General features: G+C 45.1%; 3 protein-coding genes across 4 annotated transcripts; 1 reads left to right on the top strand and 2 right to left on the bottom strand.

Moving 5' to 3' along the window:
• Window positions 1-8,914: 8,914 nt before the first annotated feature.
• On the bottom strand, window positions 8,915-20,252 carry eefsec (eukaryotic elongation factor, selenocysteine-tRNA-specific). The gene is made up of 7 exons (XM_069154437.1): window positions 19,786-20,252; window positions 17,714-17,921; window positions 17,396-17,492; window positions 16,110-16,274; window positions 14,481-15,113; window positions 12,997-13,153; window positions 8,915-9,315 (listed from the first exon to the last, which is right to left on the bottom strand). The coding sequence occupies exons 1-7, from the start codon at window positions 20,087-20,089 to the stop codon at window positions 9,134-9,136; spliced, it is 1,746 nt and encodes a 581-aa protein (XP_069010538.1). The 5' UTR covers window positions 20,090-20,252; the 3' UTR covers window positions 8,915-9,133.
• Window positions 20,253-20,627: 375 nt separating this feature from the next.
• Window positions 20,628-25,282, top strand: ruvbl1 (RuvB-like AAA ATPase 1). Its single transcript, XM_069154448.1, has 11 exons — window positions 20,628-20,933; window positions 21,861-21,947; window positions 22,038-22,170; window positions 22,994-23,145; window positions 23,332-23,421; window positions 23,911-24,060; window positions 24,154-24,217; window positions 24,327-24,525; window positions 24,602-24,704; window positions 24,787-24,878; window positions 24,953-25,282. The coding sequence occupies exons 1-11, from the start codon at window positions 20,793-20,795 to the stop codon at window positions 25,110-25,112; spliced, it is 1,371 nt and encodes a 456-aa protein (XP_069010549.1). The 5' UTR covers window positions 20,628-20,792; the 3' UTR covers window positions 25,113-25,282.
• An 80-nt stretch (window positions 25,283-25,362) lies between these two features.
• On the bottom strand, window positions 25,363-27,097 carry mustn1a (musculoskeletal, embryonic nuclear protein 1a). 2 transcript variants are annotated; one of them, XM_069151090.1, is made up of 4 exons: window positions 26,278-27,097; window positions 26,078-26,204; window positions 25,704-25,830; window positions 25,363-25,650 (listed from the first exon to the last, which is right to left on the bottom strand). In XM_069151090.1, the coding sequence occupies exons 1-3, from the start codon at window positions 26,284-26,286 to the stop codon at window positions 25,742-25,744; spliced, it is 225 nt and encodes a 74-aa protein (XP_069007191.1). In that variant the 5' UTR covers window positions 26,287-27,097; the 3' UTR covers window positions 25,363-25,650; window positions 25,704-25,741. The 2 variants fall into 2 exon arrangements, with proteins under 2 accessions (XP_069007191.1, XP_069007188.1); XM_069151087.1 differs by having other exon boundaries at window positions 25,363-25,830; window positions 26,278-27,096.
• Window positions 27,098-27,114: the final 17 nt, after the last annotated feature.

Genomic DNA, 27,114 nt, shown 5'->3' on the forward strand with positions numbered 1-27,114 from the left:
GGAAATCAGAAAAAAATTGCAAGTCAGAAAACAAGCGGCAGCCAACGATGACGTCATCGTTGGTTTGTGAACGTTATGAATCCTCCAGTTCAGATTCTGTCCGTCACCATCTTTGCTAGTTCGGAGCGGTTTGGAGCAGGAAGTGACCATATTTAGACGAGCTGGGGGAGGAGCCAGCGGTGGATCTGACCGATCTGATTGGAAACCTGACGATACTACGTCCCGCCCACCGATAGCTGTAACCTGACTGCACCACAGACCTGTCAATCAAACAGACACGCCCCCAAAAACAGGTCTTCTTGAATCTTCTTTTCTAATGAATGAGGGATTATTTTCAGATGGACCTCCAGAAAACTAATAAGAAGGAGTGACTTTAGCTAACAACACCGAGATAACTGATGGACACATTTTATTCACTTTGGATTTGATGAGAGAAGTTGAATGGGAGTCTATGGAGCCGGAGGCTTTTTGGAGCCGACCTCTAGTGGCACTCGCTGGTATTGCAGCTGAAGACACTTCTGGATCAGAACCATTTTACAGACCTGAAGCTACGAACTCTTTTATTTACTGTCTGTGGTCAGAAACCGTATTGATTTCTTTCATTGTACTGGTTGTACTGTGTTAATGGATGATTAATATTAATTTGTTTATCTGTAAGTCTTTGTCCTTTGTACTTTATTTATGGTTGAGTGTCAGTTTAGTCCAAATATTTAGCAGGAATACTTCTTACAGTTACTCTGTGTCTTTTTAAAGGCCATTAAATGATGAATAAAGGTTTGATAGAAAGTCAACTAACAGAAATGTATAAATTGCACGATAATGTCCCACAGTGAGTCACATTAACTTGCTACCGCTGCGTCCACACATACATTAATACATGCTAAAGAGTTACATAATAAATCGATGCTTCCAGAAGCAGATGTGGAACCAGATGAAGAAAGAAAAGAAGGAGATATGTGGTTGTGCATCATCAGTCACTGTATCTCCTGTTCACCGTCACCCTCCATCGGTCTCCTCATTACTGTGTGTGAAATGACGTTATGTACACACACCTGATGATTAATATGCAGCAGTGAGAAAGAGGCACGCCGGATAAAAGGAGAACGGAGCGGAGAGAAAGGCCTGATGGGAATCTTTTTTCTTTTTCTTTTTTTTTCCCGGGACGGTAAACACTGCATGAATTAACCTATCAGAGCTCTGACAAGAGGAGACGTGAGCAGGAAGCAGATGGAGAAAAGGAAGAGAGTGAATATAATACAGTACGCTGCAAAACATGCAAAAGCAGAAGAATTCTGCAGCATGACAACAAAAACAAAACCCATAAAAACCCTCCTGCAACAGAGTCCTGAACATCATGGAGTCAGTGTGTTTAACATGAAGGGACTGAAGACACCAGAAGAACTGCTTTTTCCTCCATTTCCTCCATTTCGAGACGTCTTATATTCTTTTATAAAATGCTTATGTGTGCACGTGTGTATAAGTGCAACGTCAATCAAGCCGGTTTCTAATTAAGAGTTGCCGCGCGAGGTCAGCGATAGTTGCTCGGGAAGGAAATCACTATCGGCCCATTTTCATATGAATGAGCTCATTTAATTAAACCGAAACAGCTAATGAGAGCCTATATCAAAATAATAGAATGTTTTACCAGCTATGTAAGAAGTGAGCATAAAAGAAGGAACACATGGATGATATATAGGACTAAAAGAAGAAGAAGAAGAAGAAGCTGAAGAGAGAGAAGCAGAGGAGATTAACGGGCTCCGAGCCGGAAACAGATACGCGCCGTCTTTCAACCTGTAATGTTGTTTTAGCGCCGACAGAAGTTCAAAGAATCCGCAGACCGAGATTGAGTTCGACTTTGGTGAACAAAAGAAACGAGGAGGAGAAAGACGGAGAAGAAATGTCGACTTGCATGTTGTGTGAGAGAGAGAGAGAGAGGAGGAAGAAGAAGAAGCATGGACGCAGATCTGAGATGAATAAAAACTCTTCTATTGTCGAGTGTGTGTGTGTGTGTGTGTGTGTGTGTGTGTGTGTGTGTGTGTGTGTGTGTGTGTGTGTGTGTGTGTGTGTGTGTGATTGTCGAGCGTGCACACGTACTTGTGTGCCTGCTATAATTTCTCCATTTGAAGGTTAATTAACGCTTGGAGTGAAAGCTACAGGACTGCAAATCAAAGACAGTAAACAGTCTTCCAGCCGCCTCGAGGGATTATTAGAAAAATAAATGAAAGCTGCGTAAAACAATTAAAATATTTGAAATGTGAACTTCGAGAAGCAGTTTTTCTCCTCCGCTTTCCTTTGATAACACTAAAATGATCAAGGACGAGTGAAATAAACTCAATGTGGCTGCGATGCACTGACAGGCACAATACAACAGCGTGTTTCACTCAGCTGATTCTGTGCTGTTAACAAACAGTAAATAATGTGAAATGACTATAATAGTCATAAACTAAAAGCGTCCTCCACTTCAAACAGAACACAGAAGATAACTGCTGCAGCTGCAGGCAAACACCAAGAAGAAGAGAAAAAGCCTCACAGATCTACAACGTGGGCTCTTTGAAAGCATCAGAAGGAGTTTGCATGTGATGTTAGTGGTCGCGAGGAGCTCTAAATATGAGATTCAGGCTTCGCCGCGCGCATGTCAACACCCTCAATCTGGCAAAGCAGAGGGATGTGAGCTAATTAAGGAAGAAGACAACCGAAGGGGCATAACAGGGAAGAAATCAAATTAAAGGCAGGAGGAGATTAGTGAGAGGCAAAGTACTTTCTACTTTTTCTGGAGTTTAGTGAAAACATTTGGAGCGAGAGAAGGAAGACGGATGAAGAACAAAGTTCCCCAAAACTGATTTGAGACATTATTTCAGACCATTTGCATCAAATTAACCTCCTGCCCTGTTTTCTTACGTTGCGTTTGTGTTATTGTCTGTTTTGCTGATTTTGTCTTTGTCTCTGTGTCTCTGTCCTGCTCCCTCGGAGGAGCTGTCCCCGTCCCGGGCTCGGAGCGCCTATCTGATGGGCAGCGAGCCACTGTTTTCATAAACACAGTTTTGGGAGGGCCAGTGTACATAAACAGCAGCACCGCAGGCCGCAGTCACATCTCCTCTAAACCTCCGTCACTCACAGCTCCTCTAAAAGCCCCGCCGGCCTCTCAGACGGGTCCCAGACAGAACCGGGCCTCCAGAACCTCCCGGTCGGCCCCGGATCAGCTCACACGGGCCCGTTATCACTCAGCGGAGGCTTCAGGGAACAATACATATTCTTTAATCTGATAACGTTTTGTTTGCTGGAAAGAGAAAGTCATTTAGAGGTTGTTTTTATTTTGTGGGTTTCAAGTCTATGTTGGTGTGTTTGTCTCTGAAGAGCCTCTACATCTGGAAACTGGTTCTCACTGACAGCTAAAGAACCTTTTGTGGTTCTTAAGTGTGCGTTTTGGTTTTCTGCTGCGACAAAATCTCAGTCCACGGCAGTGAAGACGTTTCAATAAGTAAATCCAAAAATAAAATTGAATTTGGTCCAAAAATAGAAGAGCAATGAAGGAACATAGCTTTCTGCTAATTATTATTTCAAAGACCATTTTCTTCCTGTTAAGAGACTTTTTTCCTCCAAACTGTCGCTCACGTTGGAATTGTTGAATTGTTGAGTTTCTCTCTACAATGTTGTAAAGTTCTTTACTCTGTTAAAGTGCCCTAAAATAACTTGTGTTGTGATTTGGCACAATAGAAATAAAACTGAATTGAATTTGTAGCTGCTACAATAAAGACAGTTAAAGTGAAGGACAACATTTGCAGTGATGAACAAATAAATAATTAGGTTTCCTGTTGGCACCTCCTCCGAGGTTTGGCTGTTTTTTTTTTGTTTGCTGTGATTGAAGATGTCTGATTTTGCAGTGTTTTTTCCACAATAGCAGAGTTTTACGTGACTATATTTTACAAGTATCTAGTAAAGACAACGTGTGCATGATGTAATCACTTCCTACTGCTGGAAATATGTTATTTCTCATCTTTTTTTTTTTACTTTCTAAAGTGGCTGCAACATACTGTAGAAAATCTGCAAAATATAAGCACTAGACATCTTGCAATAATTTAACATACGCAAATATGCATTAAAAACAAATTCCAGATATTTTCTGTTGCTGCAAGATCAAAACATTTTGCTGTTAAATTAACAACTTTTCCTTTTTTTTTTTTCCACATTAGAGGATTTAAAAGTATGTTGTACAAAGTATGAAAATCTATTGAAGCGACTCTTCACATGACCCTTCACATCACATGACCCGAGTTTGAGGGTTTGAGAGTTTGAGTCCCCTCAGCGGTAACAGAACGCTGCGAAGGGAACAGCTCCAGGCTTTTCCTTCACATTCATTACCGAGTTGGTTTAACATAATTATTGGAAACATTCGGGGATCTCAAACCAATATCCTATCATTTAAAACAATACGGGCTGTTTATACTGAGCTGATGGCATCACATCTAAAACCGTTCTTCTCCTCTACAGTTTCATTCAAAACTTGAAGTTGTTTTAGGAACATGTTTTTGATCCAGTCCAGTGAAGGAGGACGGAAACACCACTGAGCCTGGAACTATTTTGATTTGCTTATTTTATTTTTGATGTTTATGAACATTTCTGTTCTCTTCTCCGCTTAAACATTTCTCCTCATCTGGTCAATTCCTGACAGATGCTGAATTAATTCTAAAACTGATATTTGAGAGTTAAAATATCCGATATCGACATATTTTACACATGATGAGGATCTTTTGTTTTTTTTCAAAGAACTGTGATCAAGATGTGGACAAATCACAGTCTGAATATAAAAGAGTTCGTAGCTTCAGGTCTGTAAAATGGTTCCGATCCAGAAGTGTCTTCAGCTGCAATACCAGCGAGTGCCACTAGAGGTCGGCTCCAAAAAGCCTCCGGCTCCATAGACTCCCATTCAACTTCTCTCATCAAATCCAAAGTGAATAAACTTTTTTCACGAGTCATTCTTGTGTCCTCCACTAAAGTCTCTCCTTCTTATTAGTTTTCTGAAAATGATCCCGTCATTAATTTGAAAACAGGCCTCAAACAGTCGTGTTTTTTGGGGGCGTGTCTTTAGGCTAACGACACCAAAATAACTTGTGGAGAAAAAAAATGTTTTGCCTTTTATTTCTGTGTCTCCTCCTCTGTGTGATAGACAGCGTGACATCGACAGGTGCACGGAAAACTGGCCGGCGTTTTTCAAGGTGAGGCTGCAGGTGACCTTTGACCCGAGCGGCTGGACTCTGCTGAGCTCAGCTGTAACGATCGACTGTTATTCTTCAGCTGTCAGCCGCTGCCTTTCACTGACCGTGTCCTCGTCCGGAGGTGATGAGGAAGGTGATGAGAGGATGACGCCTCTGTTTCTGTGTGTGTGTGCGTGTGTGTCAGTGTATGAAAACAGTATATCAATACATTTCTTTATCGACGTGCCAGCTCTACTTTGCATGTTTTTTTCTGTTTGTGTAAATGAGGCAGGAAAAGATATGCAAACAACTGAGCGGTGATGACGGGAGAACAATGGCGGTTTTAAAAGCTTTTCTTTCAGTGTAGCGCGTTGCGTTCGCCTCACAACAACGTCTGTGGACAGATCTGCTAATGGACCTCTTTAATGCACAGAAAATAAAAGGAGTTGGTTTCAGCAGCTGAGTGCATGAATTCTGGTCTTTTATAAAACTGACTGGAGACTAAACATCTCCACTAATCTAAAAATATGATACCAGATTGTCCTTTAGCAACTCAACACTGCGAGCTACGAGCTGTCCTTAAAGGACACCCCGGCATCAACACACGACAACACATCATTCAGGACGACAACTGATATGAATCAAATGCAAATGGAGCAGGTTGTTAACACAAAACAACATGTTTATAAAAGCCACAAAGAAGAGAAGTTAATGTAGAATTAAAAGGATCACATTTGGTTTCCAGATGTGTTCTTTTTTTTGTTTGTTTTTTTGTCTCATTAGTTGAATTGTTAAAGGGAACTCCCTGTGTACAGTTTGTTTTATGCCTGGAGCATTTTGTATTTGTATGAAAACAACTGCAGGTGATCCGGAAAGAACCCGAATCATATAGATGCTCACTTTGTTATCATCATTTTATAATAATCCTTTAACCCTCCAGTTCAAACTGAAAGAGCCAAACTTACAATGTGGAATCATTTTTCCACCTTTTAGGTCTTTTTTTATGCAAAACACTTTCTTAACAGCAACAAAACTTCAGGTTTGAGTTTAAATATTTAATATTTACACTGTACATGCACTGCTTACAACTACTGATTGGATGATAAAGAAAATGACATATTTTCATGAATCATAGCAGCTTTTATTTTGTAGCTCCCACAAAAAGAAACTGGTACTTTTGTGTTTTATTAAACTCAACAATTTTACTTAACATTTACTTAAAATGTTTTCTTTTATGTGATAAAAAAATATATATATTACTAATAAATACTCTCAAATTTCAATAAAGGAGTTAATTCAAGCATAAGTTAATAAGTTAATACTTGCACAATCATAAATCAAGAATAACAAAAAATGCTAACAATATAATAATGGGGTTAAAGCAGGTGTTATTATTACATTTATTTTATTATTCATACTTGTCTACTTTTCAAATTCAGGGATTTAATTTGAAAGATGCTTTAAACTATATTTAGCAGAAGTTAAAGCTATTTTTAACCTTCATACTTGTGTTACTACGTGACCTCATATTCATGTCCATGATTTAAAAAGCTGCATCTTAAAAACAAAACACCTAAAAAAATATAATCACACAGCAGAAGGAAGAATCGGAGATAAGCAGCACCAGAAATGGAAAAGTCGCCTGAAAGAGGCTGCGGAGGTATTAATCAAACAATGGCCGTTTTAATCAGAGCTAATTATATTTGCACGGGAGGGTCGAGAGCAGAGAGGGAGCTGAAGGTGATCGTATCTGAGGCAGAGCTCATCAGGACGGTGGGGCTGTCCCACGGCAAAGTGACGCTTCAGTCACCAAACAATCAGCAGTAAACATCACCGGCGGAAAGTAAATCACAGCCGGACAACATCTGACCGGAGCAGCTCCAGGACTCCCAGAGATGTGAGGAAATCTGCAGCTGCTTTCAAGCTCCAAAGATCTGCTGTCAAACAATAAAACAGGAACATATGATGGATTTGAGAGCACGTCAGCAGCCTCGCCGTCTCCCCACTGGTTCAATTGTTAATTAATGTTGCATCTATTTATCAGTCAAATAGCTGCTAATTAGTCTTTTCAAGCTCTTCTGCCTTCAACCATCTCCCCTCTCCTCTCCCCTCCCCTCCCCTCCCCTCCTCTCCTCTCCTCTCCTCTCCTCTCCCCTCCCCTCCTCTCCTCTCCCCTCCCCTCCCCTCCTTTCCTCTCCTCTCCTCTTCTCTCCCCTCCCCTCCTCTCCTCTTCTCTCCCCTCCCCTCTCCTCCCCTCTCCTATCTGCCCTCATCAGCCACCATTTCCCATCTAGAAGCATCCAGGAGCTCAGACGGTGACCCCCCACTCCCGGCTGACCTGGAGGTCACCGGCAGAGAAACGAGGGACGGAGGGTATTGAAGGGAGAAAAAAAACCATCAACGCTGCGTCTTATCTCTCGATTGAGAGAAATACAGGAAGTCTTCGGGGAAATTGTAGTGAAGAATATGAGCGGCGGGTTTCACATGCAGGACTAAATGCTGCAGGAAGACGGTGTGATCGCCGTCCTTCATGTCCTGAGGTGGGAACGGAGTCCCAGCTGGCCTCCTGAAAGCAGATTATTCAGTCCAGACCTCCTTCGTGAGGGACTGAAGCGTCCGTCTCACTCTCACAACGGGATTAGTATTAAAATGAAAGTGGAGGAAACGCAGAGCACATCAATGAGGATCTTTATCAAGACAAGAAGGATGAAAGAAATCAACTTCTATTAAAGCTGAATGCACTTTGTTATCACTTATGTTCTGATGCAAGACGTGACAGTTTAGCTTATTGACATGCATGTTTTTTTTTTATTGTTAAAAGTGTGTAACGATGGAGACTAGATGGATTTAAACATGACTTGGAAGATGTAATGAAACAAACGTGCACGTTATGACATTAAGGTAAATATTTAGGACCCTAAAAGATCATTTCTATTACCGTCACATGATAATAGAGAAAAAGGTTTTCCATAAAAACTCCAGATAATGAAAGAGGAGGAAGAGAAACTGGAGGGTAAAAAGCGGCAGATTTTTTTTCTATTTTTTTTCCTCTCTGGGTTTCTGAGGAACGAGAGAGATAAGACTAAAAGGACTGTCACTCAGAGGAACAATCCTGCCAGTGTCCCCTCCTGCTGCTGCTGCTGCTCCTCCCTCCTCCCTCCTCCTCCCTCTCCAATTTCCACAGATTCCTGCTCAGATAGAGTCCCTGGTTCACAGGGACAGTTTGCTGACATCACCAGCCACATGCTGAGGGTTCCGCCCACATCGAGGGCTCCGCCCACATGCTGAGGGCTCCGCCCACAACACGGCCGTGACAGGAAGGACACGCCTGTACACAAATACTCCAATACTCCATCAGTGGCTGATAGAGACACGAATCATCTGCAGTCAGGAGAAGTTTGAGGCCACAAAAATGCAAACGTGCGCTCAGTGACGGAGCAGGAGTCGGCTTTATTTGTCTTCCTGAAAACATCAGGATTTAATGATGCTGTAAAGAAAAGATACTGACATTTTCCAAAGCTGAAACAGAACGTGAGAACAGAGTTCAGACAGCTGAGAGGACGTCGGTGGTTCTGTAATGTGTTTATGCTTCAGTTGAATCAGAAACACACCGACTCCTCAGAGGAGTTGATTCAGACTCAAATCAGCAAAGAACAAACGTACTGATTTCTTTAAAGACAGAACCCCCCCTCCCTCCCTCCCCCACCTCACCACACCCCCGTGTGATGGAGTGAACGGGATTACATCCAGCAGCTCCTCGCAGGGAGATAAAACAATCAACTGGTTCACATGCATTCCTCAATCATTGCATTTCAGCCGACTGTCTCCGGGCCATGAGAGTCAGCGTGGGCCCGGTGCACCGGCTGGGAGCCGCCTCACCGGGACCTCGGGAGCCACTGTCCCGCCGCAGCACGGCGTCAGCCTGCAGCCGGCAGCAGAGGTCACGACTGGACCATCTTTTTATGGGGATCAAAGACGTAGCGCTTGAAATGCAGATGGATGCCGACGGGCTGAGACTCGGCTTTGGGCTCCTCTTCGCCTGCCGGTGCCGCTTTGCTGCCGCTCTTCCCTTTCTTCTTGGAGGTGGAGGACAACAACTGCTTGGTTTCTGGGCGGAGACCCTCTGAAGGAAAGATCAACAGGCCGGAGAGTTAAAAACAAAAACAACAATCAGGACACTTCCTACAGATGTGTATTAATCTGAATGTCCCTGTATGTTGTCCTACACTCAGAGGAGGTGAATCTGATGCCTGATGGATCTGTTCCTCCCTGTTCAGTGTTCCTCCTCATTCAGTGTTCCTCCCTGTTCAGTGTTCCTCCTTATTCAGTGTTCCTCCCTGTTCAGTGTTCCTCCTTATTCAGTGTTCCTCCCTGTTCAGTGTTCCTCCCTGTTCAGTGTTCCTCCTTATTCAGTGTTCCTCCCTGTTCAGTGTTCCTCCTTATTCAGTGTTCCTCCCTGTTCAGTGTTCCTCCCTGTTCAGTGTTCCTCCCTGTTCAGTGTTCCTCCCTGTTCAGTGTTCCTCCTTATTCAGTGTTCCTCCCTGTTCAGTGTTCCTCCTTATTCAGTGTTCCTCCCTGTTCAGTGTTCCTCCCTGTTCAGTGTTCCTCCCTGTTCAGTGTTCCTCCCTGTTCAGTGTTCCTCCCTGTTCAGTGTTCCTCCCTGTTCAGTGTTCCTCCTTGTTCAGTGTTCCTCCCTGTTCAGTGTTCCTCCCTGTTCAGTGTTCCTCCCTGTTCAGTGTTCCTCCTTATTCAGTGTTCCTCCCTGTTCAGTGTTCCTCCCTGTTCAGTGTTCCTCCTTATTCAGTGTTCCTCCTCATTCAGTGTTCCTCCCTGTTCAGTGTTCCTCCTTATTCAGTGTTCCTCCCTGTTCAGTGTGTTGACCTCGGATCAACTTCATCCTCCTCAAGAAACGTCAGGAAAGCAGGTCTCAGCTGCTGCGTCTGTGTATCTGTTTGGACGTCCCCTCTGTCCCCTCTGTCCCCTCTGTCTCAGACAATCTAAGCTGAATGCTGAGTTCTTCCCCTCCATCACATTACAACTTCTTGTCTTTCTTTAAGCGTGACTCGAGGGCAGAACTTCGCTGGTCGTCGTGCGCACATGAAGCCGAGAGCAGTTTGCTGCTTCGCTCGCTGGCTGTCTGACCTCACGTACGGCGGCGCCAGCATTCTTCTTGTTATCGTTATGCCAGTGTGAGGGTTGTTATGGTTGCAGCGCAGCCAGAAATTTCTCTCCGTTATCTGAGATCAGCTGAAAACGTCCGTTTACCGCCACGAAACACGCTCACACACACCATCGCAAACGATTTGACCTCAAGAGCCGCACGAGGACGGCTGTTTTAAAATGTTTGGCCACAAACGCATTTCTTGGTATTTTTCTGTGCACAACCAGATAAAAATCTACACTTAAAGGGTAAAATCGAGTAAAGTACATGTGAAGCTTTAGGGGTTATATTTGTGGCCTGAACTAGTCAGACAATGTTTATCAGAGAGGATCTGAGATTAACACCCAGCGACTCCAAATATGAATAAAACAGGACGTGGATGGACGGAGCGTTTGGTTTTCTTACTGTTTCTGTGAATTAATTCAGTATTAATGGACTAATGACGAAGTCAGAGACTTCATAGATCTTTAGAGCTCATTAAAAAGCTACAGACTCACAGTAGATGTGTGGTGGCACATAATGATGACAGAGAGTGTGTGTGTGTGTGTGTGTGTGTGTGTGTGTGTGTGTGTGTGTGTGTGTGTGTGTGTGTGTGTGTGTGTGTGTGTGTGTGTGAGACACTGGTAGAAATGATCAGTAATATTTCATCAGAAGGTCAGTGTGACAGCTGACTCTTGTTCAACCATCTCTGTAAAAGTTTACAGCCTTTTTTCTGATAAAATACATTTGAGAAAATTGGTATTTTGTCCTTTTTCATATTTCAGACAAAAAAATTGATAATTGACAAAACACTCGTCAGATTAAAAGATAATAAAAACAATCATTGCAGCTCCGGAAATAATGAGCAGCTGACATGAACAACAGAAAAAGGAAAGGAACAACATTTCCCATGAATGAATGAAAATATTCATTCTTTTATATCATTTTATGTGTGTGTCTTTAAAATACCAGCAAAAAAAACCCATGACTGATTGAAGTGAAAAATCACAAGTGGGAACAAGAGGTATGAAGTGTGGTCCTATAATAAATATCAGGATGTTTCTGCAACCTCGGTATCATTGTTTATACGACGAAACACTGAAACATACTTTATATCGTACAACTGCTATAAAAACAACTGTTACTAGTTTTAAATGTCAACGTAAAACCAACCGCTTGCCTTCATATATCCAGTAACAACAACATATTACTGAAAAGCCTCCGTGTCTCCGTGCAACGAACATCAGAGGGTTCAAAATCAAACTCTGACTTCCACTGACTAAAAATCTCCACTGAAACTCAACGGCCTCTAATGAAGAGAAAAACACATTATTTTATTCCCATCAATTGACAAGTACAAAACGTTTGGCTGCTTAAAGCTGCTGAACACTTCTGATGACACACAGGTGGACGAGTGCTCGTAGAAACACGCCGAGCCTTCTGCAAAAAACCTGCAACGGAAAATATTCGTATAAATGTGAACGATACGAAGCCAGCATGCCTCTCTCCCGTATTTAATAGATCTACAGTAGTTTTACAAACTTTACTTTTTTATCAGCCAGTCTTTGAAGTGTTCATTTTGTATTTAAAGCTCCTCAAATCTACATTTTCCTGCACGTTTGCCTTCCTAAGCAGCGAGGAGAAAAGACGTCTCTACTGACGTGTTGAAGAACAGAAAGAGGAAACGTGAAATAACACCATTAAAAAAGCATGACAACTTTATACCAACACAAGTCCTGTATTACTCATCATATGTGAAAATAGATGTTACGAAGCACCTTCAGTTTTTATATCCAGTCAGAATAAAACAACCTCATGTACAAAGTGCCATAAAGAAACCTTTTAGACTAAAGATGTCCGCCCGGATCCACGGTGAGCGATCACGACACTCGCGCCTGAGGATGTGTGTCAGAATATGAGTGAAGCAGCCGAGAGGATGTAGGTGAGGTTCTCTTTCTAAATGTTTGTGTTTTCTCGTCCCTCCCGGTGCCGAGTCGTGGCTTTTGAGCAACAGAAGGTAAAATAAACAGCGATCAGACTTCCCCCGGAACTCAGGCGATCCCGGAGGAATCCTGGGAATGTGGAGCCCGCCGCTCTGACCACATCCTGAAAACTGTCGGCCGAGCCCCAAAGACTCAAAGAGGGGCGGGGGGGGGGGGGGGGGGGGGGGGGTTCTCTTCAGCTCAGGTCCAAATAACACCACAATAAATTTATGTCCAACTCGCACTGCTAAAGTAATAACCTGAGATTCAGTTTCCTCAGCGGAGACCACGACTTCATCCGCTGTTGTCTACTGAACTGAACCATTGTGGATCATTATATTATTTATATAGAAGTGTTTTGGTTTTGCTTTTTACAAGTGAATTTTTGATTTGGCACTATATGATAAAAAGGAATTGAATTGAACTGAATTATCTGCATTGACCCAACAGGTCTTTTTGTCAAAGTATTTGATTTTTGTTGTATTTTTATCTTGTGGTGAACTTGTTTCTGTGCTTACTTTCTTACCAGGAGCGTCGCGTAAAAAAATATCTAAATGAACTAAAAAATAAAACCCGGTTGCAGGTTGAGGTCGTCACAGAGCGCCGGGCGTTTACGGTCTCGGTAGTTTTGTTACTGAGGTGAAGGATCTCTGAAAGAAACTTCAGATCAGTAAATTCTCACCTTGTATGCGGATCTTGAACTTCCCGCTCTGACCGAACCCGCCCTCGATGACGCCGGTCTCGCCCGTCGACAGCGTGACCTTTAACCCCACGAAGAGCTGCAGGTTGGTCTCCTTCTTGAAGAGGCTGCGGCCGATCACGCTGCAATCATCGGTTACCTGGGCAACGGGAGGAAGAAGGAAGGAGCTTCATGAGCTGCGATGGACGACACAAGAAAAGCACAAAACGCCACCAACTTCATGAGCGGTGCTTTCTGACGAGCGGGCGAGTGTGTGATCTGATTACGAGCGTAGAAGGTGCGGATGACTCGGAGCTCTCTCCCATGATTTCACTCCGGAGAAGAAGAGCTGGTCTTTTGTGCTCCGTTGTTCCAGGCTCGCCGCCTGAATGTCTCCCCACTCCGTTGCATCGTCCTGCATATTTGATGGTATATTTGTTTGTATTTCTTGCTTATCATCCAACGCTAACCTGATCTAACCCGCTACTAATCTGATAAGAGGAGGGCACCGCTCTGTCTCCGACTCGCCCTCGTCACCAGCTCCTCTCCCTCTCCCTCATTCATTCTTGAACGTTTGACCCTGGTGGCCCTCCAGCGTGACTGATGTGCTGATAAAAAAAAATTAAAAAAATACCCCCCAAAAAACCGGAGTTCCTGGGCATGTCCGACAGACAGAATTGTGACTGAACGAGGCCGTCATATCTCAACAATGCCAGAAATGTGTTCTTCTACAAACGGGAATTCTTTGGTCTCGAAACATCGTTCTCGGAGACGGACGGGCGACGAATGTAACGTCACATGACCACCGTCTGACCTCGAGCGCACGCACACGGCGCTCCACGCGGAGTCAGGGAGGGGAGCTGTCGACAGCCTGAGGTGCTGCAGCAGGAAACCGGTGCACACACCCGACCCCTGACCTCCGTCTGACCCTGCCAGGAGGGTGTGAAACTGAACTGTAACCACACAGAGAGACAAGAATCATCATCATCAGCGCTGCGAGAGGGCACACGCTGAAGAACTTCTTAAAGAGCTGTCAAATCCACAGGGAAGTCAATTAGAAAACAGCAGATAAGATTTAGGACAGAGCGCAGCAGCAATCACAAGAGGGAGGAAGAGGACGGGAGAGGAAGATGCTGAGAGAGGCGGGAGGAGAGTCATGTGGGTAGTATTCTTGTGGCACTCAGGTGTGTCCAAACAGCGCCAGCCTCTGACAGCTAGACGGGCCGGGTGGCGTCAGACGGCCACCCACGCACGCCTGCGCCGCAGCACATGCTAAGGCATGCGTACCCAGCCGTGCCGCCGCTCACCCAGCGCTGTGCAGGCACGCTTGTTTGTGTGTACGTGTGTGTTTGTGAATATACAATAGGGGCTCTGTCTGAGAGGCACGCTCCACCGCCACCAGCAATGACAAGCATCCCCAGAGAACAAGGTGAGGGAGAGGACAGAGCGGCCCGGGCAGGTCCAGAACCGGAGCGAGTCGGACTCACCCGCTCCACCTGTCCCTCCTTCTGTTTGGTCTTGTAGATGCGCAGACGAGGCAGGCTGCTCTCAGCGTAGCTTTTATCTTCAAACCCGTGGAGCAGGCGGCCCTGGAAGGCCAGGCGACACGCGTTGGCGTGGATGTCCGTGTCCAGCTTGGAGCCAATCACCAGACAGAGTGAGGGACACGTGACCGGCCGCTCAAACTCCAGTAAGGCCCACTGCTCCGGGTCGGGCCCCGAGGTCCCGTCTCCCCGGCCGGCCACGTACTCCTCCTGGTGGAGGTACTCCCTGTCGAAGGTGAAGGGCGTCTCCAGCGAGCGGGACTCCGCCGGAGGAGCGTCGGTCTCCGAGGCTCCCGCCGGCGGCAGGCCGAAGAAGGTCACCCGCGCCATGACGGTCTCGTGGCCCACCGTGACGTGGAACTTGGCGCGGGTGGCGAGGGAGCCCTTGAAGTATCCGATCTTCCTGACGGAGATGACGGAGGCGAAGAGGGTGCGCAGGGAGCCCGGCGTGCACACCACACCTCGCTCCAACAGTTTGGGGTCGAACTGGGTCACGCACACGCCGACACGGTCCCCCTGCAGGGCCCCGGACACCGGCCTCCGGAACATCTGCACCGACTTTATCTTCTTGGTCACCTGATGACGCAAATACAATAAATAACACGGTTAACAACACATTTATACACAAACAACACCGATTTCTAACAGAACACATTAACAGGCTGAAAGATAAACAATTTAGAAACAAGGAAAAGTACATTATTACACATTTTTATAATGTTATTATGTCGTAAGGACTTTACTATGAGATGACTTGTGTTGTGAGGAAGCTCCGTAGAAATGAAACTGAAATAAATTAAAGAACTTTTCAATCATTTCTTCAGGTCCAAGTTGGATATTACAATTAAAATCTGGAAAATAAACACGGACGACAGCAAACGACTAAATACAAAATAAATATCAATTATTATCTCCACAGTACAGGGATATTTATAACATATTTTAAATACACTATAAATGTTTTTTTGTTTACAAAACATGCATTTTAGGCTGCGTCTCTCTTTGTAAGATATCGCAGATATATTTCAAAATACAGCTTTTGCCCGTTACAAAGACAGGTGATGATTTTATTTGTTTAGAAAAAGGTAAATGAAGAGGTTGAAAACAGATTAAAGTGATGTAAACGCTGATAAACCCAGATTATTTTGTTTTCTTAAACTACGCATCATGACAGGTGTCGTCTATCATCCATCTGACCGACTATCTGCTGCATGTGGCCCGGCTGGCTCGACTTGTTTTCCTCGTCTGTCTCAGGTCTGGAACAAGAGACCGTCAGTTCAGCCGTTTGCTGCCACCAAGAGGTAACCATGACAACTTCACACAGACCTGCAGAGCCCGGCTGAAAGTTTTGCATCTGGTCTAAATTACTAGACACCCCCCCCCCCCTCCCCCGTCCTCCCCTCGCACTAAACGGACACATCCTCTGAGCCCGGCCGTCCATCCGTCCCTCCGTCTGCCCACAGCCAGCTCAACTCCTGAACTTCCGCACGGCACGTTTCCATCAATGAGACTCGCATGTAAAATATCAAGAGATTCATGAATTCGTGCCCACGTCCTCTCCCTGGAACGAACCTTCAGCGCTGGGATCTCCACCGTGTCGTTAACGGCCAGCGACCCCTGCAGGATGGTGCCGGTCATGACGGTTCCCTGGCCGCGGATGGAGAAGCAGTGGTCCACGGCCATCAGGAGGTTTCCTCCGGGGTCCCTCCGAGGGAGGTACGTCTGTGTCTTCAACAGCTGAGCGGAGAAAATGAAGACACAAATATTCTCTATGTTAAAAAGACACAGTAAGTTCTGTCATGACATTATAAGGGCTCCTGTGTGGCTCTTAAAGCACACAATAATGCATTCAAGCATGAATTTGATCCATATCTAGTCTTCATAAACACCCTCTCTGTCGTTAGAGCTGAGTTTGACCACTAAACCCAATATCATCTCAGAGCAGTAAATATATAAATAGAAAATGTCGGACGATGTCGTGACCTTGTGATTTAATTTATGTGTTTATTACACACATCAGACAGCGCTGACAATAACACACTTAATATGTTGGTCACAGTTATCTAAAAAATAAATTCAAAGGGATCCTAAAAAAATATATTCGTGTTTGTTATGTAAGAAACTTTTATGCTCTTTTTTGTCTGGACCCCAACAGTGATTCCAGCCCTATAAAAACAGCTGAGCGATGAGGTCACATGACTGATGGGAAGGACGCTCTGCCTGTGATTGGCTTGTCATATTGTGGGAGTGTTGAGGTTCGAGTTGGAATTAGAGGTTAGCGGTCCCTCCGGGATTTCACTCAGTTTTTTTTGTGATTTGTTGGGATCAAAGATGTTTGATTTTGCGGTGGATTTTCTCAAAACTTTAGATGTAATTTGGGGAGTTTTTGTGGTAAAATTGCAGGAATTAGCAAAAATAGCAAGTTAATTTTTGTTAATGAAGTGAGTTTTGTTTAAAAAGGTGACTTTATGCTGTAATACTTTTAACGGAGCTTCTGTTGCAGAAAAACATCAAATAAAATTTCAAATATAGAGCCCTTATTTCAAATCACAAGCGCTTGCGCATCTCATACACAGTCCAGCTATATAATTAGTTTTCTCCTAGTCCAGTTAATATTAATAATGGTAACACAGTCATGGTGCAGACAAGAGTTCACAATATTTACTTACATTTGCTTCAATTTCTTTAAAAACTAATTTGAATCATTACACGTCAGAAGATAAATCAAATATAAGAAATCCCTTCCTTCATATTTTACCACTATATGAACAATATCAACTGACTCTCTGCACTCGTTCATAAATGAAAACTTCTGCAGTGTTTTGAGCTTCATTAGGAACAATAGTGGGGGACTTTACCTGGATTAACTGCGGCGCCCCCTGTGGCTCCTCCGTGTCAGGGGCCTCCGGACCCCCAGGCTTCGCTGCCACAGCAATCACGGGACATTCCTTAAATCTGAGCACCAGAAAAACAGTCAGAACGACTTCATGCTTTGTTGCTGAAGTGTTGATTTAAGTCACCTCAACTAAAAAAACTTTAAAATGAAAAAAAGCTGAGGCTGATTACTGAATACAGAGATGGAGACAGAAAGGAGGGAGGTGGACAAGAGACGTAAACTTGAGCTACTGGAGGTACGAAGTCACTTATTAATCTAATTATTAGTAAGAACTGCAGACCTGGTGCTCTCCAGTGTTTTGTGGAGTCTCTTGGTCATTTTCTCGATGGCACTTTGTCTCTTGTTGGGCGGCAGCAGGTCGATCTTATTCAGGACGACGACCATGCGCTGGCAGGTGAGCTCTCCGATCAGCAGACACTCTGCGGTCTGAGTCTGCACCCCCTTCACCACGTCCACCACCAGCATCATCAGGTCGATGATCTGGGCGCCTGGACGCACAACGGAGGGGGAAGAGAAGCAGCTGAAACATTTCTGTTTTATTTAAAAAGGATGTTTATCTATGAGAAGATGTATAAAAAAAACAAAAACAATCAAGAGTGGAGAGTTCGAAGCCGACAACAATACGTCCCAAAATAACAGCAGAACAAGAGGAGGAATTAAGGAAGGGTGCACCGACGCAGTAAAAAGGCTGCAGGGTTGAAACCGGAGCCGCAGCTCACTTGGTTGTCTTTTCCTTTTCCTGACTTTGGCAGTCTCTCTTTCCTGTGCTCGCCTCTTCTCTCTCCTTCGTGTTGGCTCCCTCTCTTTCCTGTGCTCGCCCCACTTGGGACCGGAGGGGAAGTTTGATACGCACCCCCGATCCACACACTTCTCCTCTTCCTCCCTTTAATCTACATCATGTGCCACCACCGGTCCCTCGCAGGTTTAATTTGCCGTGTTGGTGACACGACACAGAAGCTTTCGGGAACAACCACATCTGTTTGTATTAAGCTTGTGTTTAGAAAGCAGCTGTTCCAGATAGTCCTGGTTATTATGATTTCATTCTGGACTGCAGCACCACATCAGTTGTTTTCCTAAAACTTCCAAGACAACATGTTGCCCTCAACAAGGCTTTTTTTTGCAGAGAGACGGCGCCCCCTACTGGATAAATCCAATGTGAGTTCAATCACAGTGAGGATGTTTTGATAGAAGAGTTGGACTGGCTGTTACTGCAGCATTAAGACAGTTAAGACAATAATACTTGCAGTATATTCTCTTTTAATATTTCATAATATACACCAACATCGAGCAGTATCAGTGTTTGTTATAATTTAAGCATTACGCAGATTTTGTTTTGCGGCTTTTAAGTCAAATTTACTTGTTCAGAGATAAAACTTGAACTGATGTCAGGCTAAATTATTATTTCTTTGTCTCTGCAACCTCCATAAAGCAGCTAGAAACACCCTCAGATTAAAAGTCAGATGATATCGTGACAGAGTTTAATTAATTTCCAGTTTATAGCTATTTTAAATTTAGATGATGCTGCCTGGAAACCATGTAAAGACCACATACGTTTGGTTTTATGGGTTGTTTCACACTAATTGATCACATGTGTCAATCAGATTTATGTAGTGAATGTTTGTTTTATACAGTTGTGAATATTTTAAAGTCTCTATCCTGGGTTCAGTTAAACTCTGCAAAACTCATCCCTGGTTATTAAATTACACATTTAGACGGGGGTTTTTTTTTTCCAAGAAAAAAACAACTGTTAATGCCTTAAAGTGGCTGAGACACCTTTGCAATCAGTCTCTATTTGCAGATGTATATAAATCGTCACGGTCTCTATCTCTACTAAACCCTCCACACGGCAGCTCGATCACTTCATAAGCTCCTTCGGTTTGTGACATGTGAAGTTGAACCCAGGTCTTATCTGAACCGTCATTAGTGGGGATTTGGGTTGAACACTGATGAAATAACCCCCATCTGACTTCGGTCATCGATTTGAAAGAGACAAACACTGAGACACAGAACAGACTCGAGCTGCTGTTAATGGTATGAGGCGGCCAGTGAAGGAGGTTTTGGTTTTTTATCCAGTGCATTATCAGGTGTATCTGGCAAAAACAAATGAGTCTAGACAAGAGCCGGCAATAAAACAGCTGAGATATCTGAACAGACAGTAGGATGGTGGGGGCCCTATAGCAACAGCTATACAGAAATAATGTTATTTATAAAGCTTTAGACAGACATATAAAGCGCTTAGCAGCACAACCAACCGGTAAACCGGTGAAATGAATTGGTGTGGTAAAGGTATGAATCACGACTGTCTTCTTTGCCTCATACAAGCCTCGTTATGGACGGTGGGTCTGAACTCACCTCCGATGATGGTCCGGATCAGAGAGGCGTGTCCGGGACAATCCACCAGGGTGAACTGGAGGCTGTCGTACGGCTGCTCCGCTCCGCCGGCCCGCAGGTGGTCCGGGAGGTCCACGGTGAAGGAGGAGAAGCCCAGGTCCAGCGTGATGCCTCTCTCCCGGGACTGCGGGTTCTTGTCGAAGGCGGCCGTGGACGCGGTGCTGCTCAGCGCCCGGGCCAGCGACGTCTTCCCGCTGTCGACGTGTCCGAGGACCCCGACGTTAAAGTTTAACGTTTTAGTTCGGCTGTCAGCAGACTCCGACATTTTGTCAACTGTTTTGTTCAATGTTTTGACTTTACTCTGAGCTGGACCTTGAACTCGGCAGACTCAGTCAAACTTTCCCGTCGCTGACGGTCAAACCGAAATTCTTCAGTTTGCTCTAAAGTGGACTTTGCATGACGATAGTTGAGGTGAACGTCTTCCTCGGTGTCCGCTGGGCAACATCCGCTGGGCAACGTGCTTCATGCGGAACGTTTTAGCAGCTAACAAAAATAAAAAAGACTGAAACCTGTCCTCCATTATGGCGCTTTAATTACAACATAGCTGTAAAATATCAATGGAAAACCTTTTTATTTTTTGCACTGCGTTTATCTCACGCTTTTTACGCACATTAACACGTTTCTAGCTGTTTCTACTACGACAGAATTACTGAAACACAACTGGAAGCTCAGAAAGGCGGTTTGTATGATTGACACAACTTCAGCCAATGAATGTTTGATATGCTTTGACAAGGCCCAATGGCATTTACTGGGTAGTCCAAAATGGGCGGTGCTTATGGGTATCACTTCCGCTTATGTTCCCTAGTAACCCACATGGAAACCGATTTTCTTGTGTTTTGAGTTTCGGCGCCGGTTGAGGCGGTAAGGACACAGATCAGAGGTTCAGTGTTGGTCTCGAGCGCGTCTTGCAAGTCTTTATATCACACATATATATATATATATATATATATATATATATAAGTACAGCTATGAAAATCGAGGAGGTAAAAAGCACCACGAAAACCCAGAGGATCGCTTCTCACAGTCATGTTAAGGGACTCGGGCTGGACGAGGCCGGGAACGCCAAACAGTCAGCATGCGGACTGGTCGGCCAGGAAGCTGCCAGAGAGGTGATGTTCACGGGCCACTGCACACATGTCGTTTTAGTGTTTTTGTTTTGTTTCGAGGAATGAATCGAAGCTGGAGGTTTCCGTCCGAGGAGGGTTTGGCTCTTTGTAGAGAGCTAACTCTGAAGCTAACTCCGTTAGCACCGCGGCTCGCTGTTTCAGGGAAAGTTCACCAGACTGAACTTATTCAAATATGAAGATATTGTACTTTCTCAATGGAAACTAAAGACGTAGAATTAATTAGGATAAAACATCCCGAACAAAACAAATATTTCATCTCTGGAGCTGCAACTGTTAATCGATAAATTGATCGACAGTATATCAATCGGCACCTATTCTGATAACTGATTCATCGTTTTGAATCATTTCCTCCGTGATAATAAACTGAACATCTGGTTGTGGATAAAACAAGACACTTCAGGCTGCACTTGGACAAACTGTGAAAGACTTTTTTTTTTTTTTTTTTTTAAAGATGAACTGATTAAGAAAGTAATCAACACATTAATCAGTAGTTTAAATCATTGTTACCCATAATTCATTTTTTAATGAGGGTGACTCAGGACCAGCCTCTAACCAGCATCAACTTTGATGTCTAAAGTTGCAGGTGCACCCTTTTAAAAACTGCTAAATATTTTAAACAGAAGGGAATTGATTTTGAAATGTGCATGCAATGTAATGACCCATTATCAAAGAGGCCAGCGGTTGAAACATGTTTTGGGGAGCTCTGCAGGAGCTACTGACACGGTTTGATTTCCAGAAGTGAAAATATAAACCTGATAGAAAAAGAAAAGAAAAAGCTTCGTTGGCTCTGATTTAAATTGAAATATAAATGGTGTTGTCACATTAAAAAGTCGTCCAACATACTAACTCCTCCCTCTTGTTGACATTTTACCTTTGAACTTCATAACAGTGTAACTTCTCCCTCTCCAGGCGTGTGGCATCATCGTTGAGCTGATCCGCTCCAAGAAGATGTCAGGAAGAGCGGTTTTACTGGCAGGTCCACCAGGAACAGGAAAGGTAAGAGTTCAGTCGTGAAGCTTACTTTAACGTGGCCTCTGTTGCTGCAGCAGATCGTCAGTGTCGTCGTTTCCTCTCCCCGACCTTCAGACCGCCCTCGCCTTGGCTGTCGCTCAGGAGCTGGGAAACAAGGTGCCGTTCTGCCCGATGGTCGGCAGCGAGGTCTACTCGTCCGAGATCAAAAAAACAGAAGTACTGATGGAGAATTTCAGGAGGGCCATCGGTGAGTGTCTCAGATATATTTAATCACAGCGCATATTTAAATTCATATCTCCCAACAATTCAAACACAATGTAAACTCATAAAACGTAATTCCGTGTTTTTGAGAATTGATACGGTATCACAAAACATATCGCAATACTCAAGTGAATTGATATTTATATATTTAGTCCTTAATGCCCGGCAGCCTTCAGGCTTCTTTTACAGCCCTGATGCTGGTAGGGGCGAGTTGATCTGAGCTTTAAACAGCTCGTGAGATGCAGTGGAAAACCAACTTTCTCAGACTTTTCTTATTTTGTTGTAAAAGGACATAATGTTGTCGACGGTGTCTTAGTGAACGGCTCGTTGTCCGACTCACACGGTACTCACGAGCTGAAAGGAAGGAGGAGGAAGTGGAGCTCAGGTAGTCATCAGCACATTCGCTCCACCCCTTCAACAGGATCTGGGGGGAGGGAGGGGTGTGTGTGTGGGGGGGGGGGGGGGGGGGTGTCATCTGAGGGTTGTCATCACCGTGTCAATAACGACCATGTGACGGACAGTCTGAGCAGGTCTCTGTGACCCTCAGCACGGAGGATCAGGCACCTGTGTGCTGCTCGTAGTGAAGGACACACACACACACACACACACACACACCACATCCCATAATAAAATCCATCATTCAGTTAGTTTGAAGGATGTGGCGGCTGAGCTGAAACAGGAATATAAAGACCCGATTGAGCTCTCACTCATCACTGTGTGTGTGTGTGTGTGTGTGTGTGTGTGTGTGTGTGTGTGTGTGTGTGTGTGTGTGTGTGTGTGTGTGTGTCCATACTGCCGCCCACATTCAGGACTGCGCATCAAAGAGACGAAGGAGGTGTATGAGGGGGAGGTGACGGAGCTGACGCCCTGTGAGACGGAGAACCCGATGGGGGGCTACGGGAAAACCATCAGCCACGTCATCATCGGCCTGAAGACGGGAAAAGGCACGAAGCAGCTGAAGGTCAGAGAGTCTGTTTCAGAGACACTTCTGTTGTTGGTTATAAAGTTAATTCACCCAGAAACGACTTCTTTAGGTGCGACGAGATGTCGTCCATCTCTGATGGAGTCTCCAAATCAAAACCACCTCGTGTGTATTCTGACAAACTGTTTTGTTTACTATTAATAAAACGCCGTGGTGTCTCCTCAGCTGGATCCCAGTATTTACGAGAGTCTTCAGAAGGAGCGCGTGGAGGTGGGAGACGTCATCTACATCGAAGCGAACAGCGGCGCCGTCAAGGTGAGACGTGTTTCTGAAGACTTTAATTACCCAGATGGTGTTTAAAGTTCTTGTTTGGACCGCCGCTGAGCGTCCGTCCTCCTTCATGGTGGCGTCCTTTCATCTGAACTCTCTCTCATTCCTGCTTCTCTTCACGCTCCCTCTATCGCTCCCATCTCCCACAATGCCCCTCTTCCAGCAGCGGGGCTCGTGGCCTCGTTGACAGGCTGCGATGACGGTTCCTTTAATCGGCGCAGGTGGGCTGGGAGGGGGGGGGGCGCGGGTCGGGTCGGGTCGGGTCGGCTCCGCTCGGAGGGCCGGGTGACACATTCGTTGCTGTTGACAGCGATCTGATGACTTTCCCTCTCGGACTCTTTGATCTTTCATCTTTTGGCTCCGGCTTCAATCAAACACCTGCTCAGCTTTCTGCTCCAGCGGAGCCGAGCGAGACGTTCGTTTTTCTGCTCAAAGCTCGTTTTTATTTACCGTTCGTTGTTTGTGTCTTTGCAGAGACAAGGTCGCTGCGACACCTTCGCGACAGAGTTCGACCTCGAGGCGGAGGAGTACGTCCCGCTGCCCAAAGGGGACGTCCACAAGAAGAAAGAGATCGTCCAAGATGTCACGCTGCACGACCTGGACATAGCCAACGCCCGGCCACAGGTAGGCGACGGATACACGGCAGCACCGAGGACGAAGTATTATTATTAATATTGTTATAATGTCACATTTTAATAATTGCATGTTTAATCTCAGGGAGGCCAGGACATTCTGTCCATGATGGGACAACTGATGAAGCCCAAGAAGACAGAAATCACAGGTAGAGACATCCCAAGTCGCCCGAGCTGACTCCGCCCACCGACGTCCAGCGGTGACGTCTGTCCTCTGTCGTGTCCTCTGTCGTGTCCTCTGTCGTGTCCTCCCTCCAGATAAGCTGCGCACCGAGATCAACAAGGTGGTGAACCGCTACATCGACCAGGGCGTCGCCGAGCTCGTCCCCGGCGTGCTGTTCGTGGACGAGGTCCACATGCTGGACATCGAGTGCTTCACCTACCTGCACCGAGCACTGGAGAGCACCATCGCTCCCATCGTGGTGTTCGCCTCCAACCGAGGGAACTGTTTGATCAGGTGAGAGTTGGACACGTGGTTTTTTTTAATGGTCTTCTAATGCGGGCGGGTTTAACAGTTCCTCGTCATCCACCAGGGGGACGGAGGACATCAGCTCGCCACACGGGATCCCGCTGGACCTGTTGGACAGAGTGATGATAATCCGCACCATGTTGTACACACCGCAGGAGATGAAGCAGGTGAGTCCGAGTCGCCGGATGTACCCGTTTGTGATTTATACGATGTCGTCGTCTGTGTCACTGACGAGTCGGCGGTTTGTAGATCATCAAGATCCGAGCTCAGACCGAAGGCATCAGCATCAGCGAGGAGGCTCTCGCGCACCTGGCGGAGATCGGCACCAAGACCACCCTCAGGTACCGGCCGCCTCCGGCTCCTTTTCACTTTCCTCTCCGTCGCCACCCGACGTTCACTTCCTGTTTCCTGTCAGGTACTCCGTGCAGCTGCTGACGCCCGCCAGCCTGCTGGGCCGCGTTCAGGGAAAAGAGACGGTGGAGAGAGAGCAGGTGGAGGAGATCAACGAGTTGTTCTACGACGCCAAGTCTTCGGCCAAAATCCTGCAAGACCAGCACCACAAGTTCATGAAGTAAATGTGAGGCTGCAGCTCGGACGGCCCGCTCGGTCCCAGGCTGCGTTTGTTTGTCCATCGTTATTGCTCCTCCTCCTCCCCCCCCCCCCCCCCCCTCATTCTGTTGTACTTCACATAAATTTAAAAGTTTTATTTGTTCCATTTTTGAAATAAAATTTTTTATAAAAACTGTTTTGGTGTTTTTTACTACTTCCTGCATCACCAACACGTATTATTGTGAAAATAAATCCAAGATGGAGGAGAAAGAATTTGCAAGAGACTTTTTAATGACTGATAAACAAATGTTTTGACAACAATGCACACTTTAGGATTTTTTTTTGGGATAAAGTTAATTATGTAAAACTTTTTTTTTGTGTATCATATTCTCACTTTAAATGATTTGGATTTATTAGTTAACTGATGTTTCAGTGAGTTTATAACTAGATAATTACAGAAAAAAACAAGCTTGACTGACTATGAAGCCATTAAAAAAAAGACTAAGCAGGATTTTAAATGGACTGAAGAAGAGCAGGAAAAGGAGTGAACACAGAGTGAACACGGAGTGAACACGGAGTGAACACAGTGAACACGGAGTGAACACGGAGTGAACACAGAGTGAACACGGAGTGAACACGGAGCAGCGGCGTCCTTCTACTTCTTGACGGGGCGGCTGTTGAAAACCGTCTCTGATCCCGACTTCGCCTGGCTGAACACAGACGGAGCAGCTTTGCCTTTTTTCTCTGAAGAACAAGAATCAGAACATTTCACTGCTGCTGTTTTCCTTCATCACTGTGAGGGAGAGGACAGGGGGAGGACAGGGAGGTCCCATCGACCCGTCTGTCCTCTCTGTATATGGAGTGGAAACTCATGAGAAACGCCTCTCGCACACAAACTCACTGCCAACATGTGATCTTAGCTCAGAAACTTAAAGGCTGTTTTTCTTTCTCTTCCACCTGTAAATGTCTCGGCATGTTTCTGAGTCCTCACCGCACTCCTCCATCACCTCCACCGTCTTGCTCTTCGCCGGCCCGCTCAAACCCAGCTTGTTCTTGGTTTCCGTCAGGTCCTCCTCTCTCACTTCAGGACGCTGCATCTGTTCGTCTTCCTGTCCAGGCTGGAAAAACACAAAGAGAATTAAATTCTTCTCAACAGTGAGGAGAATCTGTTTTCAAAGACTTTAAACGTACCTGAGACATGATGGTTGAGTAGCTGTAAGAAGTTTTCCTTCGTCTGGTTCAGCCCAACAAACGCTCTCATCTATACACAACCCTGCAGTGATTCCCCGCTGGACAATAAATCTGTTCCTAACACTAATAAATGACGTAATGAGTTCACGGACTCCTCCTCTTCTCCGTCTTCTTCCCTCTGCCTTCTCTCATGTTCAGCTCCTCTCAGCTGTTTCCTGTGAAGGCGATGAGATCACTGCAACAACTTGTGGCATTAAAGTTGGTCAAATAAAATCCTGGAAATGCAGGAAGACAAATGTGTGTTTAACTGATCCTCCCGCTCCCTCACGGCTCTGATAACGAGCGAGCCAAAGTTCAAAAGATAATATTTAAAAGATAAGTACGTCACTGTCTTTCTGGAAAACTTGACACCCCTGCTGACTCGATATTTAAGTGAAAACGGGGCTTAGAGGAGAATAAACAAGCGCTGCCCTGCTGTACAAGAATGCCATTCCCGGCCTTTCCAGCTCATTTTCCATAATTACATCATTATTCAGCCCTCAGGGACGTTAAAGTCAGTTCAGTTAGTGCAGCGGAAACATCAGCAAACAACGAGAGTCTGAACATAATCGCTGAACTCAAACCCACTTCGCTGTTATGAAGTAAACTAAAACATCCAGTCAGGTCACAGTTTAAACCCATGTCTGTCCAGACGTACATGTAGTGAAGACACCATTTACAAATCCAAACCTAGTTTATACCAAGTTTAAAATCAGTCCTGATCCAAGTCTAAAATCAGTCCTAAATCAAGTCTAAAATCAGTCCTAAACCAAGTCTAAAATCAGTCCTGAACCAAGT

This window comes from Embiotoca jacksoni, unplaced genomic scaffold (genome assembly GCF_022577435.1).
Source record: "Embiotoca jacksoni isolate LCO1_2020_lvr unplaced genomic scaffold, fEmbJac1.0.p SCAF_1, whole genome shotgun sequence".
Taxonomy (NCBI): domain Eukaryota; kingdom Metazoa; phylum Chordata; class Actinopteri; family Embiotocidae; genus Embiotoca; species Embiotoca jacksoni.